We start from the raw sequence: 18495 nt of genomic DNA on the forward strand, positions 1-18495 counted from the left end.
TTTCACCATGTTGGCCAGGCTGATCTTGAACTCCTGACCTCAAATGATCCACCTGCCTTGCCCTCCCAAAGTGCTGGGATTGCAGGTGTGAGCCACTGTGCCTGGCCTCTTATTGATTCTAGATTAAATGCACGCTAATTGTTGTGCTGTCATCGTATCTGGTAGTCGCAGTTTTTTCAAATTCCTGTCTGGTAAGGACAGGAATTGGGTGGTTTGGGTACTAGGGAACTAATTTTTTTCTTTTGGTAAATAACTTTTGAGTAGTTTAAATATTCATATGTGCCAGGCACTACATAAGCTATAAAAACTAAGCCAGGTTTCTACCCTTAAGAAGCCTGTACCTTTTTGGTGCTTTTGTATGTACACTCAAGTAAATACAATGCAAGAAAGATTTTGACCTTTGCCTTATCTTAGTAAATATTAATAGTTTCTCATGAAGAAGAGCGGATGTGGCCAAAAGGCAGTCAAGCTTCATAGAAATGGTGGCGTTTGCTCTGGGTGTCAAGAGTAGCCTTTTCCTCAGTAGAAGACAGGTTGGGAGGGATGGCCAAGTGCATGAAATGACCTGAGCAAAGGCTTTCACAAGCACTTGGAGGTGGTATGGAGAATGGTGAGAGTTCTGGAATAGATGGAACAAAGGGTGAGAATTAGGGGAGGATGGAAGAGAGGAAGAAAAGGATAGGTTGGCCAGGCACAGTGGCTCATGCTTGTAATCCCAGCACTTTAGGAGTCCTAGGCGAGTGGATCACTTGAGGCCAGGAGTTTGAGACCAGCCTGACCAACATGACAAAATCTCATCTCTACTAAAAGGCAGGTGGAGGTTACAGTGAGCAGGTGGAGGTACAGAGATCGTATCACTGTTCTCCAGCCTGGGTGACAGAGTGAGACTCTGTCTCAGGCAAAAAAAGGAAAAAAAAAAAACGAGAGATAGCTTATAGCACCTTAAATGCCAAGTAAAGAAGTTGGGATTTTAAAACTTTATTTGTATGTGCAGTAGATGCACTTGTAGCATTTATTTCCAGAAAAAGAAAAAAACAAACAAAACTGAAATACTTGTATTTTTTAAAATACAGGACTTGTGTGGCCTTTTAGAAGTATACCCCTTAGGCTGGCCGGGCACAGTGGCTCACACCTGTAGTCCCAGCACTTGGGGAGGCCAAGGCAGGTGGATCACCTGAGGTTAGGAGTTTGACACCGCCTGACCAACATGGTGAAACCCTGTCTCTACTAAAAACACAAAATTGGCTGGGTGTGGTGGTGCGCATCTGTAACCCAGCTACTCGGGAGGCTGAGGCATGAGAATCACTTGAACCAGGGAGGTGGAGGTGCAGAGAGCCAAGATTGTGCCACTGCACTCCAGCCTGGGTGACAGAGCAAGACCCTGACTCAAAAAAAAAAAAGAAGTATAACCTAGGCTAACTCATCTGTTTCTAATTTTAGTTTTCAAGAAAAGATCTTATTTTATTATTTTTCTGTTTTCACTATTAGATATGAATACTTCTTCAGATATGAACAGCCTTCAGTGTTGTCTTACTCTCTTTTTCAGGCTAATGTTATCTCTTTAATTTTCCTTTTTTATTGATATATACATTTTTATTGATATCTACATATTTTAGGGGTATAAGTCGTATAATTTGTAAAGATCAAATCAGTGCAACTGGAATATCCATCACCTTAAATATTTTCTCTTTCAGGGAATTGGCTCGGGAAAAGGTAATGCGAGAAGTTAAAGCCTTAGCCAAGCTTGAACACCCAGGCATTGTTAGATATTTCAATGCCTGGCTGGAAGCACCACCAGAGAAGTGGCAAGAAAAGATGGATGAAATTTGGCTGAAAGATGAAAGGTAACTTTGTTACACATACACTTAAGCTAGTTTTTAGCTTGTGTGATTACAATATCAATTTTATAACTTTAGGTTCTTTTTTTTAAAGAAAAGGAACAGCAGAGTTCTGGAGTTCTGTTTCATGTTTTGGAAAGTTCTCTAACCACTTGTGAAATTTTGATTTAGATTTTGAGAACATGCAGGGGTGACTCATGCCTATAATCCCAGCACTTTGGGAGGCCAAGGTGGGAAGATTGCTTGAGCCCAGGAGTTCAAGACCAACCTGAGCAACATAGGGAGACCCTGTCTCTTGGAAAAAATAAGAGAGAACTTACATGTTAAAAAATTATCAGTTGATACATTGTAACTGATTGAGGGATTTATAGTGACTTTTCTCAATATAAAGTATCTGCTTCTGTCTCCAATTTAAAAAATGTTTGTTATTTAATTCTTAGCACTTAACAATTTACAACTTCTTTTTAAGTAGTTTTGAGCTATTTGCAGTTAAAAATACGTAAACTTAGCCTGAATATATTGCGCATATTAACTATGATGTGCTATAGGAAGGAAGGCCCTTTAAAAACTGTTAGAGAAGAAAAAGGAAGCATGTGTAGATAGACTGCCACCAAACAACTGGAGTGAAACTCCTACCTACAGGTATCTAAGCAACATTAGACCCACGTGAGGTACCTTGTTAAAGTGGTGCTTATTATAGGCTCAACCAATAAGTAAGCCATGGAAGGTCCAAGTGAAGTGGCCGCGTATCTCAAGGCCTTGTGAGGCGCTCCCCTAATTTGGATTAGGGCTTCAGAATCACAGCCACCAAGGAATCCTTTCTTCACTTTGCATAAAAATCTTAGGCTGCTCTGGCAGCCCCAGACAGTCCCAGGTAACTGTTTCATGTATAAAATTAATCTTTAAAATTAAGTTTTTTAGAAGGAATGAATGGAATGTGATATTCTCTATCTCACATTACATGTTTTTATTTAGTTTGTATGTTGTTTTGTTGTTTGCCATTTGGTAAGTGGACTTATTATAGTTGAAGCTTTTTAAACACAGGGTGCAGTTCAGGTACTTTACTCAATATATATTCACTCTTACCCCTTTGTATTTCTCCCACTTTTAGCACAGACTGGCCACTCAGCTCTCCTAGCCCAATGGATGCACCATCAGTTAAAATACGCAGAATGGATCCTTTCTCTACCAAAGAACATGTTGAAATCATAGCTCCTGCACCAGAAAGAAGCAGGTCTTTTTCAGTAGGGATTTCCTGTGACCAGACAAGTTCATCTGAGAGCCAGTTCTCACCACTGGAATTCTCAGGAATGGACCATGAGGACATCAGTGAGTCAGTGGATGCAGCGCACAACCTCCAGGACAGCTGCCTTACAGACTGTGATGTGGAAGATGGTACTATGGATGGCAATGATGAGGGGCACTCCTTTGAACTCTGTCCTTCTGAAGCTTCTCCTTATGTAAGGTCAAGGGAGAGAACCTCCTCTTCGATAGTATTTGAAGATTCTGGCTGTGATAATGCTTCCAGTAAAGAAGAGCCCAAAACTAATCGATTGCATATTGGCAACCATTGTGCAAATAAACTAACTGCTTTCAAGCCAACCAGTAGCAAATCTTCTTCTGAAGCTACATTATCTATTTCTCCTCCAAGACCAACCACTTTAAGTTTAGATCTCACTAAAAACACCACAGAAAAACTCCAGCCCAGTTCCCCAAAGGTGTATCTTTACATTCAAATGCAGCTGTGCAGAAAAGAAAACCTCAAAGACTGGATGAATGGACGATGTACCATAGAGGAGAGAGAGAGGAGCATGTGTCTGCACATCTTCCTGCAGATCGCAGAGGCAGTGGAGTTTCTTCACAGTAAAGGACTGATGCACAGGGACCTCAAGGTCTGTATTTGTGGCGCATCACCCTTGGGTTTCAATCTGACGTTTTGTGATTCAGAGAAGTACTTGCAGTACTCTGAAGCATCCTTAAGAGTTGGGGAGAGTAAAAGCATCTGAGAGCAGAGGTCTGAGAAGGTAGCCTTGGAGGGGCCTGCTGTAAGAATAAGAAGTCTTATGTCTGAAACCTTTAGGCAAACCATGCATTCATTCTCTTCGTTAATGTGTTTATGTTCATTTTACTGTAAAAGTTATTCTCAGTAGCCCAGATGAGGGAAAAAAAGAAAAAGGAATCTTTAGGTAAAATCCACCATGAGCAGATATAGCCTGTTTTTTTGTCTTTGTTTTTGTTTTTTTGTTTTTTTTCTCTATGATTTTGAGTAACCCTGACATGAATACCTCCAGGGCTCTGAAGCAGCATGGTGAAAGGAATCCGAATGGAAGGAGAGACATGGGTTCCTTTATTAGCCAGCTTGAATTGGGGCAGATCTCCACACTTTTCCTTCTATTTCTGAACTCTTTAAACTTTGGGGGAAGGGGTAGAAAGCTGAATGGGGAAAGGTAGCAGATAGTTAACCAGATGATTGTTTATAGCTCTAAAACCTTGGATTCTATTTTCAATATATTCAATAGTAAATGTTGTAGTAATATAACATGCAAAATTACTTAAAGATTCTTACTAAAACGTGACATTTCCTTAGTAGTGTTTCTAAAAATAAGTACATGGAACTTTTAATTTAACTAATTTCCCACATTCCATATACTCTTAGCCATCACCAGTAGATGTGGAGTGAATGTATAAATACTTTTCTGATGAAAGTAGCTTAAAGTCTTGATAGATGTGATTCCATTTAAAGTCTTTCCAGTTTTATGTAACCACAGACTTGTTTCAGGCACAAAAGTAGCTATTTGGACACAAGTTATTTTCTTCTAAAATCAGCGGTAGGTTTTCAAATTCTTTGGTATATTTTAAGAGTTTTAGGGTAACAAGTGTAGGAATTAGAAATAATTCTTATTTTTCAATATAATTGTTATTTAGTCATACATAATCATTATGCTTCAGTGATTTTGATGTGGGCCCAAACTGATTACCAAGAATTGTTCTGCACTGAATTAAAAGTTCAGAGATGAATTATTTGGTTGGATTGGAGAAGACAGTTTACAGGAGACCACACACCGCTAATATGAGAGAATACTAGCATTTAGGTTTGAATATAGTAAATGGTTATCACTAGGTGGAAAACAACTAGCTGAAATGCACATTCTTCTTGTACTTAACACTTGTACACACAAATGCCAACTTGAAAGACAATGAATCATGTTTTCACTAATAATGAATATTCTTCTGCTAATGTTATAATGTAAATGAGATATTGGTAAATATCCATTTAATGCTACAATGTTGTCTAAAGATTTTTCTGTAATTGTCTATGCACCAGAAAAATTGCAAGAAGAAAGTTAATATTCCTGTTAGTTTTTCTAGAAATTAAAAAGTTTTTTTTCCTTTCTAAATAGAAGACAATTCCTTTTAAAGATTTCTAGTGTGGTCCCCAACCAAAAAAAAAAAAAAAAAAAAGCCGAGATTTTTATTCCTGGGTGAAAAAGCTGTACATTTTGCTACATTCTGACCTAAATCTTTGGCTCAATGTTAAACCTTCTAGGCCCTCTCCCCCTGTTATATTTTGGTCACATTTTTGTCTTTAGGACTTTGACTCCTGCCTCTTTAGACTGACTTCTGGTCTTCTATTTTCTCCACTCTGAGCTTTTCTCAGTTTCTCTTGATATACAGTATTCTGACAGAAACCTGGTCTTTCTTCATTATTCTCATCACACCTGGATTATTTATTCTCTGGTTTCTATGGGGTATGAACCATATCTGTTTTTTTCACCTGTTACAGTCTCAGTACAATGCCTGAATGTTCTAGATGGTCATATCATTTATTTTGAATTTTTTTTTTTTTGCACTTAAAAGTGTTTATACTGACTTAATCAGAAAAGAAAATCTGTTGGCCCATGTGGCTAAACTGTTGAGAATTCAGGTAAAGCTTTAGCTGAGATCAAGAGAGTTAGCCAGAACCTGGTTTCTCTCCTCCCCATTTCTTGTTTCTATTTAAGTCTTTTGGAGGTGGTGGGGTAGAGGGTGGAGAGAAAAGTATTGCTTTTTCCCACTATTTATCAGAAGTTTTTTTCTACTTAAACCAAGGATACCTACCCATCCCCCAACAAGCCCATTCCCTGGCCAGGCAATGGGATTATGTGGATTGGCTTAAGCAACTTGTGGAGCATGAATGCCTTCCACACTAACCATGGGGTTTTGCTGCATAGTCAGCAAGAAGGAAGTTCCCAAAGTAAAGTCAAGATACTTCTGGTGGAAGCACAGGGAGATAGACACTGGAGAGCCAAAAAGCTTATCTATTATAGATAGGGTTCAGTAAATAACAACTGCCATCAGATGATGGGAGTTGGGAAGAAAGATGACATTTAATGCAGGATAGTCTATTATTGCCTCTGGTACAAAGTTATTTTTTGGAGAGCTGCAGATTATGACCATAGATCTTACACACAATAACTTGATGCTTCCAAGTCAAAATCGTTTAATGGTATTTTAGAGTTTGGGAATGCAATGTTATTTTCTGCCATTATTTGAAACATGATGAAATTCAATTTCATGAGCTACATGGCTTCCTTTTTCCTCATTTCAACGGCTATGAATGGTGGTCATATTACCCGCAGAGTAGAGTAGACTCTGAGGGAAAGATGGTGTATTTCATGTAGGGCACTTTGGGTTTGAGGAGCCCATGAGATCTCTGTTAGATGTATTCAATAAACAGTGTCATATGAGTTTAGAACTCAGGGCAGATATATGGGAGTAGATGTAGTTTTGAGAACACAGAGGTTTTACAAGAGGCAGCATACAGTAGTAGTGAAGAGCTCTTATCCCTTCTGATAATCTGTATCCCCCTCTCAGACGCAAACCAAAAGATCAGTCTGTTTCATTCATTCACCAAATAGTTATTAGCTACTATAGAGCAAAAACTGGACTGAAATCTGGGCATGTGGCAGTGGATCACAAGGTCCTTTCCTCATAGACCCAAACTGCTCACGTTTGAATCCCTGCTCCATCACTTGCTAGCTGGGTAACCTTGGGCAATTTGTTTAACTTCTGGGCCTCACTTTTTATGTCTGTAAAATGGGGGTAGTTCTCATCTAATGGGGTTGTGGTACACGAGTTAGTTAGTAGTAAACTGCTTTGAACTGTGCCTAGCACATTGCAAGTTGTATTTACAAACTCATTATTATTAGTTATAATTATTAAGGCTTTAAGTCATAAGTGTAGAGATGCTTGCCTGGGAAGAATATATAGAATAATAAGATTGAGGATTAAGTACCATGATCCCTAGGGAATGTGCATCTCAGAGGGTTTAAGTAGATGTTCAATAAATACTAGCACTCTTTGCTACCCTTCCCTTTTCTTTACTAGCAGTACTTGTCTGGCACAGAAAAATTGTCACTATTTTCATATTAGCCCATTTTAAAAAGAAATATACTTGAAAATATCTAGTTTATTGTATTTTTTCTTTGTAGTCATTTAAATAATTCTCTTTACTTTTTCTCCTTCATGCACACCCACTGTACTTTTGTCTGTTGTATTCTTTCCAGCCATCCAACATATTCTTTACAATGGATGATGTGGTCAAGGTTGGAGACTTTGGGTTAGTGACTGCAATGGACCAGGATGAGGAAGAGCAGACGGTTCTGACCCCAATGCCAGCTTATGCCAGACACACAGGACAAGTAGGGACCAAACTGTATATGAGCCCAGAGCAGGTGAGTTTTTCAGACTTTTACTTATTAGCACAGCAGCAGATGTACCTGATCAGTCTCTTCCCATGTTTCCATTAAAATGCCCAGTAATCTAAAACCCAGTAAGTCTGAAAATTATGAAAACTGGCAGTAGTGTTCCAGTAGTAGAATAGTGACACAGCTAAGATGTAGTTTCTACAACCTGAATTGGGGCTGGATTAAGAAGAACACAGCGCATAAAATGCACTCACCCCCTGAACAAGCACCTGACAGTAACCAGGAATTTGGAAAGAGACTTTGAATGCCACCGTCCCAAACTTAACTCCGGTTTGTCTTGTGTAGACTGTGTTGGAACTGTTTTCATAGCCAGCTAGACCCAGAGGTACTATACTGAGCTTCCCTCTGTAGTCATTCATAGGCAACTTCCAGCATGTAGCATAATAGGAAATAGAGGCACACAGGCTGACAGGTGTTGCCTTGTGGGCTGCTTGGCCTTCACAGGAAAAGTACTGTAATCAGGGCTGAAAAAGTACTGGAAGAGCAGGGGGAGCAGGGCATCCCGGAAACGTCAGGCGAGCATGCTCAGCCACCACCAGGCAAATGACTTTCACAAGCTTCTCTATGCTTAGGGCAGCGGGTCTCAGACGTTTTGGGCTTAGTACCTATTTACACTTGTAGAAATAATTGAGAACCCAAAGGTTTTCTTAACAAAATTTTATCTATCAATATTTGTCATATTAGAAGTTAAAAGAGAAATTTATAAAACTTTATTAAATCAAAGTAACAGAATTAAACCTATCACAACTTAAGATATTTTTATGAAAAATAAGTATTTTCTAAAACAAAAAAAATTCCCCTAAAAAAAAAAACATTAGAGTGACATTTGTTTACATTTTTGCCAGTCTCTTTAAAGCTGACTTTTAAGTGGAACATTCTTCTGTCTGCTTTTGTGTTCAGTCTGTTGCAATATGTTATTTTGGCTGAAGCACATGAAGAAATCTGGCCTCACACACATATGTGTTGGAAAAAAGAGCAATATTTCATTTCAAGTAATTCTAGGTATTTTTGTTCGATAGTATATCAAAACTTAGTAATAGTTTCTTAAAATTCATTTGCACTGTGAAATCTAAAACCATTCATGAATATTTTGTACTCTGGTACTTTTAACATCCCTTGGTCTATTTTGTACTTTGAATGGAACTTTTTACCCATCCTTGACTTTATATTGTGCATTATTAGTCATTTGGAAACTATTGGTTCCCTAAGTTTGGCAATTATTCCGAAAGTTGTCACAGTTCATCATGTAATATAAAAAGCCACTTTGGTTAATACGACCACCCATCTCATCAGAAAAGGCTTTACGTATTAGGAGGCTATCAAATTCCCACTGGTAGATTCAAATCTTCCAAAATTTTAATTTTCACTTAAAAGCTCAACTTTTTATGATTGGTAACAAATACCGTTAGTTTTCCTTGAAGTGCCATTCTCACATTGTTCTTTTTTTCTCTTGAAAAAAAACAAAGTTTTTTTTTTTTTTTTTTGAGATTGGGTCTTGCTGTGTTACCCAGACTAGTTTTGAACTTCTGGCCACAAGCAGTCCTTGAACCTCAGCCTCCCAAAGTGCTAGGATCACAGGTGTGAGCCACCATGCCCAGTCTCACTGTTCATCTTTAAGAGACTGTCCCTCGGCTGGTCGCAGTGGCTCATACCTGTAATCCCAGCACTTTGGGAGGCCGAGGCAGGCAGATTACCTGAGGCCAGGAGTTCGAGAACAGCATGACCAACATGGTGAAACCCCATCTCTAGTAAAAATACAAAAATTAGCTGGGCATGGTAACACATGCCTGTAGTCCCAGCTACTCAGGAGTCTGAGGCACGAGAATTGCTTGAACTCAGCTGGCGGAGGTTGCAGTGAGCCAAGATTGCACCACTGCACTTCAGCCTGGGTGACAGAGCAAGACTCCATCTCAGAAAGAAACTATCTGTCAAGTATCCAAGTCTCAATAACTGTAGTTTGTCTACCAATTACTCTCTCAAGTCAAAATGGTGTTCTATGAAAAGAGAAGCTAACGCATATTGTAACTCAAATAATTGCACAAATGCTAATGATATTCACAAGCTAATCTATGCTTACATCAGCAGGTCTGAACTTCTTAATATTAGTTTGTTTTTTAAATTGACTCATAATTGTACATATTTATGGGGTACGTAGTGTCGTTTTAATACATACACTACTGGATCAGGGTAATTAGCATATCTAAGGTGTCAAACTTGGAGACAACTATTATACTTTGGTATGGAGCATAAATGTTTTTATGAATATTTTCCATTTTGTCAGATCATGAAAAAGGTGTATATTTAAAGGTTGAGATTTAATAAATTAATAATTTTTACTGCTAAGGACATTTTAAGTGAAGTGGTTTTTGGTTTTGCCTGTGAGCATGTGGTGCTGAATGTAATTGCTACTGGTACAGCTTGGCACTGCTCGCTTGATTTATGCTTAGGTTCTGTCAGTGCAAATGCCAACACAGTGAAAAATTATGTCTTAGTATTATTATGAAAATAGTCTTGACCTTGCAGACCTCTTTAAAGGGTTTTAGGGTCCCCAGGAATCCATGGACCATACTTCAAGAACCACCAGATTTGATTATCTTTGAAAGATTATATCAGAGACCAGTAATAGGAACTGCCTTTGAGGAAGGCAACTTTGTTTAACTGTCATAGAGCATCCTTTTGAAGTGTTTGCATTGTTTATGTTAGTCAAGTGTTTCTTTTTTACAGTTTGAAATTTTATTTTGTATTTCATCTTTGAAGGAGGTTGCAGTGAGCCAAGATCCCGCCACTGCACTCCAGCCTGGGTAACAAAGCAAGACTCTGTCTCAAAAAACAGAAAGAAGAAATCAAGCATTTTTACGTAGAGTCAAAAAAGTATCTTAAATGAAAAAAAAAACAATGCAGAAATGTGTACACCTTTTGTGTAAAGGAGGAAAAGATAGATACACATTTGCTTATGTTTACATAAAAAAACTCTGGAATCATGTGTAAGAAACAAATGGCTATGGGGGCAGTGGCAGAGGGAAAGTGACTGGTAGAGCTAGGCCAGTGAGGGACAGAGTGAGAGGGAACTTTTATTGTTAGTTCTTTTTGAGCCATGGGAATGTGTTACCTATTAAAAGTTAATTTGAGATGAGAAACATATAAAAATTGGCAATAGACATCAAACCCAATGAACAGTAGGTGCCAGTGGTTCTTGTGAATATTGATACTAAAATGAGAATAAAATGCAAAATGTATTCCTAGTAAAAGACAAATAATTTTAAGTATGCTTATCATTATAAGCTGAGTTGGTGATTCCTATATTAAATTAACAAAGATCAGGAAATGGACGATGGTAAGAACATGGAAAATAAAAGTGGGAATAGGGATTTGTACTTGATGTAGCTAAATTTGGCAAATAGAAAAATAAAACAATATTTCTACCTCTGTATCACTACAGACGACAAACACAAACTACAGCAAAGGGAAAGGATGTGGAAATACAAGTGGTGCTAAAGCCAAATATTAGTTGTGACAACAAATAAATAGATGTGTTTAAATAGCCCCATGAAAGGGAAACTTCAGATTGGATTATAACTAAAAAAAAAAAAAAAAAAAAAAGTTACAAAGGGAAGCTAGGTAAAAAATATACTAGGCTTTATATATAGTTGCTATTTGAACATTTATTGATGAATAAATTATAATTATATATACTATCATTTTGAACTTCTAGGCCACAAAGAAATATCATAGATATTGTAAATGCCTTTTTATGATCACAATACATTAAAAGAAAGGTATAGTGGTTTATAAATTGATGTTTATAATTCTGTTTTTTTTTTTTATTTTTGCTTTTGCTTCTGTTTTGGCTGGCTAGAAATTTTATTATTTTATTTTTTTGAGACAGGGTCTTACTTTGTCACCCAGGCTGGAGTATAGTTGTGTGATCTTGGCTCACTGTAGCCTCCACCTCCTGGGCTCAAGTGATCCTCCCACCTCAGCCTTCCAAGTAGCTTCAATTACAGGTCCACACTGCCATGCTCAGCTAATTTTTTTATTTTTTGTGGAGATGAGGTCTCACTATGTTGCCTAGGCTGGTCTTGAACTTTTGGGATCAAGCAATCCTCCCGCCTTGGCCTCCCAAAGTGCTGGGATTACAGGCGTGAGCCACTGTGCCTGGCCAACTGGAAATTTTAAAACCCTCCTAAATAACTATCAGGTCAGCAGATGGCGGGTTGATAAGTGCAGCAAACCACCATGGCACACGTTTACCTGTGTAACAAACCTGCACATCCTACCCATGTACCCCGGAACTTAAAAAAACAAAAAAAAATTATTAAAAAATAACCATCAGGTCAATAATGAAGTAAAAACACTCATATGAAGTATGAAGAAAATGTTGCAAGAAGCTGGGCACCGTGGCTTGAGCCTATAATCTCAGCTACTTAGGAGGGTGAGGTGAGAGGATCACTTGAGCCCAGGAGTTCCAGGCCAGCCTGGGCAAAATAGTGAGACCCCATCTTTAAAAGAAAATGTAAAAAACTTTTTTCAAAACTGAAAGAAATGAAAAATGGTGAAATCTATAGAAGTTTTCAAAGTTCCATTTTGAGATAAATTTATTTTACAGGCCTTCATTACATAGCACATTACTGTATAAGTGATTAGAATTCTGCTCAGTAGAAGGCAGGGAGGAGCCAAGAAGATGGAAAACAAACATAAGAATTGATATGGGTGAAACAGTAAAATAACATCACCATGGTTGTTTCTAATAGTTTAAAATAAGGATAATCCTTTCTAGCATAGATACCTACTTAAGGGGGGAAAACCACAAATAAATTTAGAAATTAGAAAGGATACAGAAGAGATTTTTATTTATAAGGGACTTTCATATATAGTCAATTGATTGCAACCAAAAGTATCCAAACTGGCTTACGTAGAAAAATAAATAAAATAAATCTATTGGTTCTGGTAATTGAATCATCCTGCTCAAATGATCTGGCCAAGGCCTGGTGAAAGGAAAAATTAAAACTGTATGAAATACCAAAATACTATAAATACATATTTCTATCTATAGGAAAAAAGACTAGAAGAGCCATAAAATATCAAGTCATTGCTTCTGAGTAGTGGGACTTCTCATGAATTTTAACCTATTTTGGACTTTTCTGTATGTTCCAATTTTTCTACACAGTCATGTAACAGAATTGATATTAAAAACAGTTTTGGTTGGGCATGGTGGCTCATACCTGTAATCCCAGCACTTTGGGACAGGTGGATTGCTTGAGCTTCAGAGTTCAAAACCAGCCTAGGCAACATGGTGAAACACCATCTCTACAAAAAATATAAAAATTAGCTGGGCATGGTGGTGTATGCCTGTGGTCCCAGCTCCTTGAGAGACTGAAGTAGAAAGGATCACTTGAGGCTGGGAGGCAGAGGTTGCAGTGAGCCAAGATCATGCCACTGTGCTCCAGCCTGGGTGACAGAGTAAGACCCCTTTTAAAAACTAAAAAAAAAAAAAAAAAAAAGATGTCTTTGGCCGGGCGTGGTGGCTCACGCCTGTAATCCCAACATTTTGGGAGGCCAAAGTGGATAGATCACCTAAGGTCAGGAGTTCAAGACCGGCCTGGCCAACATTGTGAAACCCCATCTCTACTGAAAATATAAAAATTAGCTGGGTGTGATGGCGGGCACCTGTAATCCCAGCTACTCAGGAGGCTGAGGCAGGAGAATTGCTGGAACCCAGAAGGCGGAAGTTGCGGTAAGCCAAGATCTTGCCATTGCACTCCAGCCTGGGCAACAAGAGCAAAACTCCGTCTCCAAAAAAAAAAAAAAAAAAAATTTTAATCATGTTTTTAAAAATGTATTATTATTTAAGAGGCTGGAAAGAATACTTTTACATTTTAAATACTGTGAAAACAAATAAAAGGAATTCTATCTGGATGCTTATTAATGAAGGCTCATGACTTGGGAAGCCTCTCCCACCCAGCCCTATTTAAAAGAGATGCTTCTCCCTTCACTCCCTGCCAGAGTCCATCCCATTACACTGATTTCTTTTTACAGCATTTTTAACTCTTTGAGATTCTTTTTTCTTTCCCTGTAAAATATAAACTATCAGTATAGGGACTTAGCTTGTCTCTCTTTCTACTCTAACACCTGAAACAACACCTAGAATGTGGCATAGTTTCGTAAGTGTTTAGTGGATGAGTGAAGGTGAATGCTAGTGAAAAGATGAACACCAGGTAGTCCTGGTCACCCCATACACACTTCTGTGCTGACTGTAGTGTAGCTCGTGGCTGCTGTGTGTATGTGTCTTGGAAATGGGTTGCCATTTGAGAAAGGAAGAGGTTGATGACAACTAAAGCTATATTTGGTAGTGCTGAAAGTACTAGAAAATTAGGATAGCTGTAGAAATTGTATGGCAATGTATAGTGGTTAAAATTTGGTAGTTAAAAATGCACAGTCTTAATTATCTTCTTAATCCTCTTTAAATATAGAAACTGTCACTTTATAAAGTGCTCCTTAAAACATTGCTCAAAATAGTTTGGCTGTATGAATTGTACAATCTTACCCAAACCTTAGAAGCCATATTAAAACATTGTTTTAAAATTATTTATTATTAGAACTCTCTTAATTTTCTCATCCTTGAAATAAATGAGCAGGACCCATGGTTACTTTTTTCTCGGTTGTAATTACAAAGAAACACAGCTTAAGTTCTAGATTTGCACAGTGATTAAACAACCAATTCAAACTCAAAGGATATATTCTACCTCTTAATTCCTTATTTTTTAGATATTTTGTAAATAGAACTTTTCATGCACTCATGAGGCTACATTTCTTTTTTAAATATATTTAATAATGTTAGAAATAATAAATAAATTTAATAACACATTATATATCAGTCTGTCCTCTAGGGAATATGGAAAGTATAGGGACATATAACAAAAAAGTAAAAATCACTTACCAAAAATATCTCTAAGATATTAACAGCAGTTACTTCCTTTTCTCTCTCTCCCTCTCTCTCTGTGTGTGTGTGTGTATATATATATATGTATATATATATATATATTTATACCTTACTTTAGAAAATAAAATTGGAATTCTACACTAACATTTTGGATACAATATTAAAATGTGAGCATTTCCCATATTGTTAAATATTCTTAGAAAATATTTCCAGCTGCATAGTGTTCAACATTCATTTGGGACATTTTAATTCCTTGTAAATTTTGCTGTTAGGAATATCACTTGGGTCACTGTCCCGGTACCCACATGTCTGTACACATTTCCATCCGCCCGAGGGTGGGTAAAATTAGATGGGATCATTAAGCAGGAGTAAACATTTATTGCCAAGTTGCTTCTTATAAATTTGTGTTTGTTTATATTCTCCAAATAGTGTGTGAGGGTGTCCTTTTCAGTTCCCCTATATGATTTGTTTTTGCACATTTTTTTTGACACTTTCAAAACCCCAGGGATAAGAAGTGAGACAGGGTTCAGACTGCTACAGTCTCTTGGAAGGGAAGAGGGTGATGCCACTGATGTGGTCACTGAAGCTTTCCATCTGCTGTTCTGTAAGCACAGAGGTAGGCAGGCTGCGCAGAAGGCCAGGGAGAGAGATGCCAAGTACAGTTTAGAGGGGAAGTTGTGGAGGGATCATAAACCCTGGCAACTGCCCCGCGACCAGCTCTACTCCTGAATTAAGAAGTACTGGTATGGAGCATTTCCAAAGTTCCCTTCTTTGGCTGTTTCTCAAATGTCAAGTTATATCCCTAAAGAAATTTTCACAAATAAAGGGGTTCTTCTGAGTCACCAAAAGGTCAATTTTAATTTAAATAATGCTTTATTTAATCGAGTAGTTCTGTTGTAATTCATTTGTTCATTTTAACAACTAAGTATTTACTGAGGGCCTTCTCTATACTTAGCCCCAGTGCTGGACGATAGCAACACAAAAGAAGCATTTCCCTTCCTCCAGGACTTGATAATCTAGTTGTGAAGAATAAGAAATATACACATGAAAAATACAACCAAGAATGCAAAGTATCCATAATTAAGTGCCCTAATGAAGGCTAACTACAGTTGATTAGTGGTTTGGAGTAATGAAGATTTTCTCATAAAAATGGGTTAGAACTAAGATGATTAGAAATGAGAGATTTGCTTTAGATAGCGTTCCCTTTGAAAAACCTCACCTCAGGGGTAGTCAGGCAGATCTTGCTGGCTCCCACAAACTTTTTTAGCATGGCAAGTCTCCAGGTTTCCGAGAGGCCTGTTTTACTGATGCATATCTCAGAGCTGTACCTGGGCTTTCCTTCTGTAATGCTGAGTAGTTTAATTACTCTTGGTGTAGTAGTGAAGAAAAGAGACTTGGAAGATTAACTCTTTGCTAACATTTTTACACATGTACTTGTATTTAAACCAAGAAGTGACTAAGTAAACTTTGGGATTCAATAATGCTGTAATATCAACTGTACTGTCTCTATGTTAATTTTTAAATTTTCTTTATATGGGATTTCAGATTCATGGAAACAGCTATTCTCATAAAGTGGACATCTTTTCTTTAGGCCTGATTCTATTTGAATTGCTGTACCCATTCAGCACTCAGATGGAGAGAGTCAGGGTAAGTACCCTCCCTACTCAACAAAAAAGGTTCAAACAGAAAATAATCAAACATTTACAAAAGAGTTTTTTAAAGACTTAGTTGTTCTTAACACCAGCAGACCAGTTAACTAAAAGTAAAAGAGGTGATGTGAGTAACACAGGGAGGAGTTCTAGACTATTTGCTTCCATTTAAAGTTCAGTCTTCAAAAATTTGTTTGGTTGGATTGTTTGTTCTTAGTTTTTGCTTAAATTCATCATAATTTAACAATGTTTTGCACTCAGTAAGTTTGTAATAAGTAAATATTTAGGAGAACCACAAGGTAATGGGGGCCACACATTCATATATTTAAAAGCTGTCAGATTATGCACAATTAGGTTTTTTTTCCTCCCAAAATAAACCATGACCACAGCCTTTAAAGCAGGTAGTACTGAAAGTCTTTTTTTTTTTTTTTAAGACAAGGTCTTGCTCTGTCGATCAGGCTGGAGTGCAGTGGTGCAATCACAGCTCACTGCAGCCTCAACCTCCTGGGCCCAAGCCATCCTCTCATCTCAGTCTCCCCAGTAGGTGGGACCACAGGCACATGCCACCATGCCTGGCTAATTTTATTTTATTCATTTTGTAGAAATGGGCTCTGCCTATGTTGCCCAGGCTGGTCTCAAACTCCTGGGCTCAAGTGATCCTCCTGCCTTAGCCTCCCAAAGTGCTGGGATTATAGGGATGACTGAAAGTCATTTTAAAGTAGCCCTCTGGGCCAGGCGCAGTGGCTCACGCCTGTAATCCCAGCACTTTGGGAGGCTGAGGCGGGCAGTCAAGAGATCGAGACCATCCTGGCTAACACGGTGAAACCCCGTCTCTACTAAAAATGCAAAAAATTAGCCGGGTGTGGTGGCAGGCGCCTGTAGTCCCAGCTACTAGGGAGGCTGAGGCAGGAGAATGGTGTGAACCCGGGAGGCGGAGCTTGCAGTGAGCTGAGATGGTGCCACTGCACTCCAACAGCCTGGGTGACAGAGCGAGACTCCGTCTCAAAAAAATAAAATAAAATAAAATTTTAAAAAAGTAGCCCCCTGGGCCAGGCATGATGGCTCACACCTCTAATCCCAACACTTTGGGAGGCTCAAGCAGGAAGATCACTTGAGGCCAGGAGTTCAAGACCAACCTGGGCAACATAGTAAGACCTCATCTCTATAAAAAATAAAAAAATTAGCAAGGCATGGTAACACATGCCTTGGGAGGCTAAGGCAGGAAGATCATTTGAGCCCAGGAGTTCAAGGTGGTTACAGTAAGCTATGATTGTGCCACTGCACTCCAGACTGGGCTACACAGCAAGACTCTGTCTCTGAAAATAAATAAAGTGGGCCTCTGTCACATTCTTCCCTATCTTTCATAAGTAGCTACCCTCACCTCTTCTAGTTGTTGTCCCTGGTACTTACCTCCGTATTTTCAAAGTTTAGGCTCTTGTCACTGTTTCTTATTTTATCAGTTTTAGATCTTACTTATTAAATGATCTCTGGCCATGGTAGAAGAGGAAGTAGTTCTCACATAGAGCGAAATGACTCATACCTTCTGACTGAAAGGACCTACCAAATGTTCTGTATAATAAATGGAAAAAAAGAAAAAAGAAAAAAACAGTCAAAATAACGAAATTTCAGAACACCAGAAATAAAGACCCCAAAAGCTTCCAGAAAGAAAAATAAAACAGGTCTAACCTAAGTAAAGGATCAAGAATCAGAGGGCATCAAAATGTATATAGTTATAAATGCCTCAGAGAACACTATCAAGAAAGTGAAAAGACAAGGTGGACGCGGTAGCACGTGCCTGTAGTCCCAGCTATGTGGGAAGCTTGAGGCAAGAGGAATTCCTTGAGACCAGGAGTTCATGGCAACAGTAAGCTATGATTATGCCTGCAAATAGCCTGGGCAACGTGAGACCCTATCTCTAAATAAATTAATTAAATAAAATAGAAAGTGAAAAGGCAGCTCACAGAATGGGAGAAAATATTTGTAAATCCTATATCTGAAATGTATCTAGAATTCAGAATATATAAAGAACTATTCCAACTCAACAAAAAGACAACTCATTTTTAAAAGGGGCAAAGCAATAAACCTTTCTCCAAAGAGGATAGACAAATGGCCAATAAGCATGTGAAAAGATGCTCAACATCATTAGGCACTAGGGAAATGCGAATCAAAACCACAAAGAGATACCACTTCAGCACAATCTAGGGTATCTGTAATAAAAAAAAATAAAAAAAAAGCAAAGAAGGCCGGGCGCGGTGGCTCAAGCCTGTAATCCCAGCACTTTGGGAGGCCGAGGCGGGCAGATCACGAGGTCAGGAGATCGA

The 18495-nt window shown here is 38.3% G+C and overlaps 1 protein-coding gene across 3 annotated transcripts in view; it reads left to right on the forward strand.

Annotated features, from left to right (window-relative positions):
* Positions 1-18495, forward strand: part of EIF2AK3 (eukaryotic translation initiation factor 2-alpha kinase 3) — a 72182-nt gene that overhangs the window by 49771 nt on the left and 3916 nt on the right. For all 3 annotated transcript variants that reach the window (XM_011953102.1, XM_011953103.1, XM_011953104.1), the window contains 4 exons: positions 1695-1844; positions 2950-3730; positions 7385-7552; positions 16071-16172. In XM_011953102.1, coding sequence (XP_011808492.1) covers positions 1695-1844; positions 2950-3730; positions 7385-7552; positions 16071-16172 — 1201 coding nt within the window. The remainder of the gene's footprint in view (positions 1-1694; positions 1845-2949; positions 3731-7384; positions 7553-16070; positions 16173-18495) is intronic.

This window comes from Colobus angolensis, unplaced genomic scaffold (assembly GCF_000951035.1).
Source record: "Colobus angolensis palliatus isolate OR3802 unplaced genomic scaffold, Cang.pa_1.0 Scaffold357, whole genome shotgun sequence".
Classification (NCBI taxonomy): domain Eukaryota; kingdom Metazoa; phylum Chordata; class Mammalia; order Primates; family Cercopithecidae; genus Colobus; species Colobus angolensis.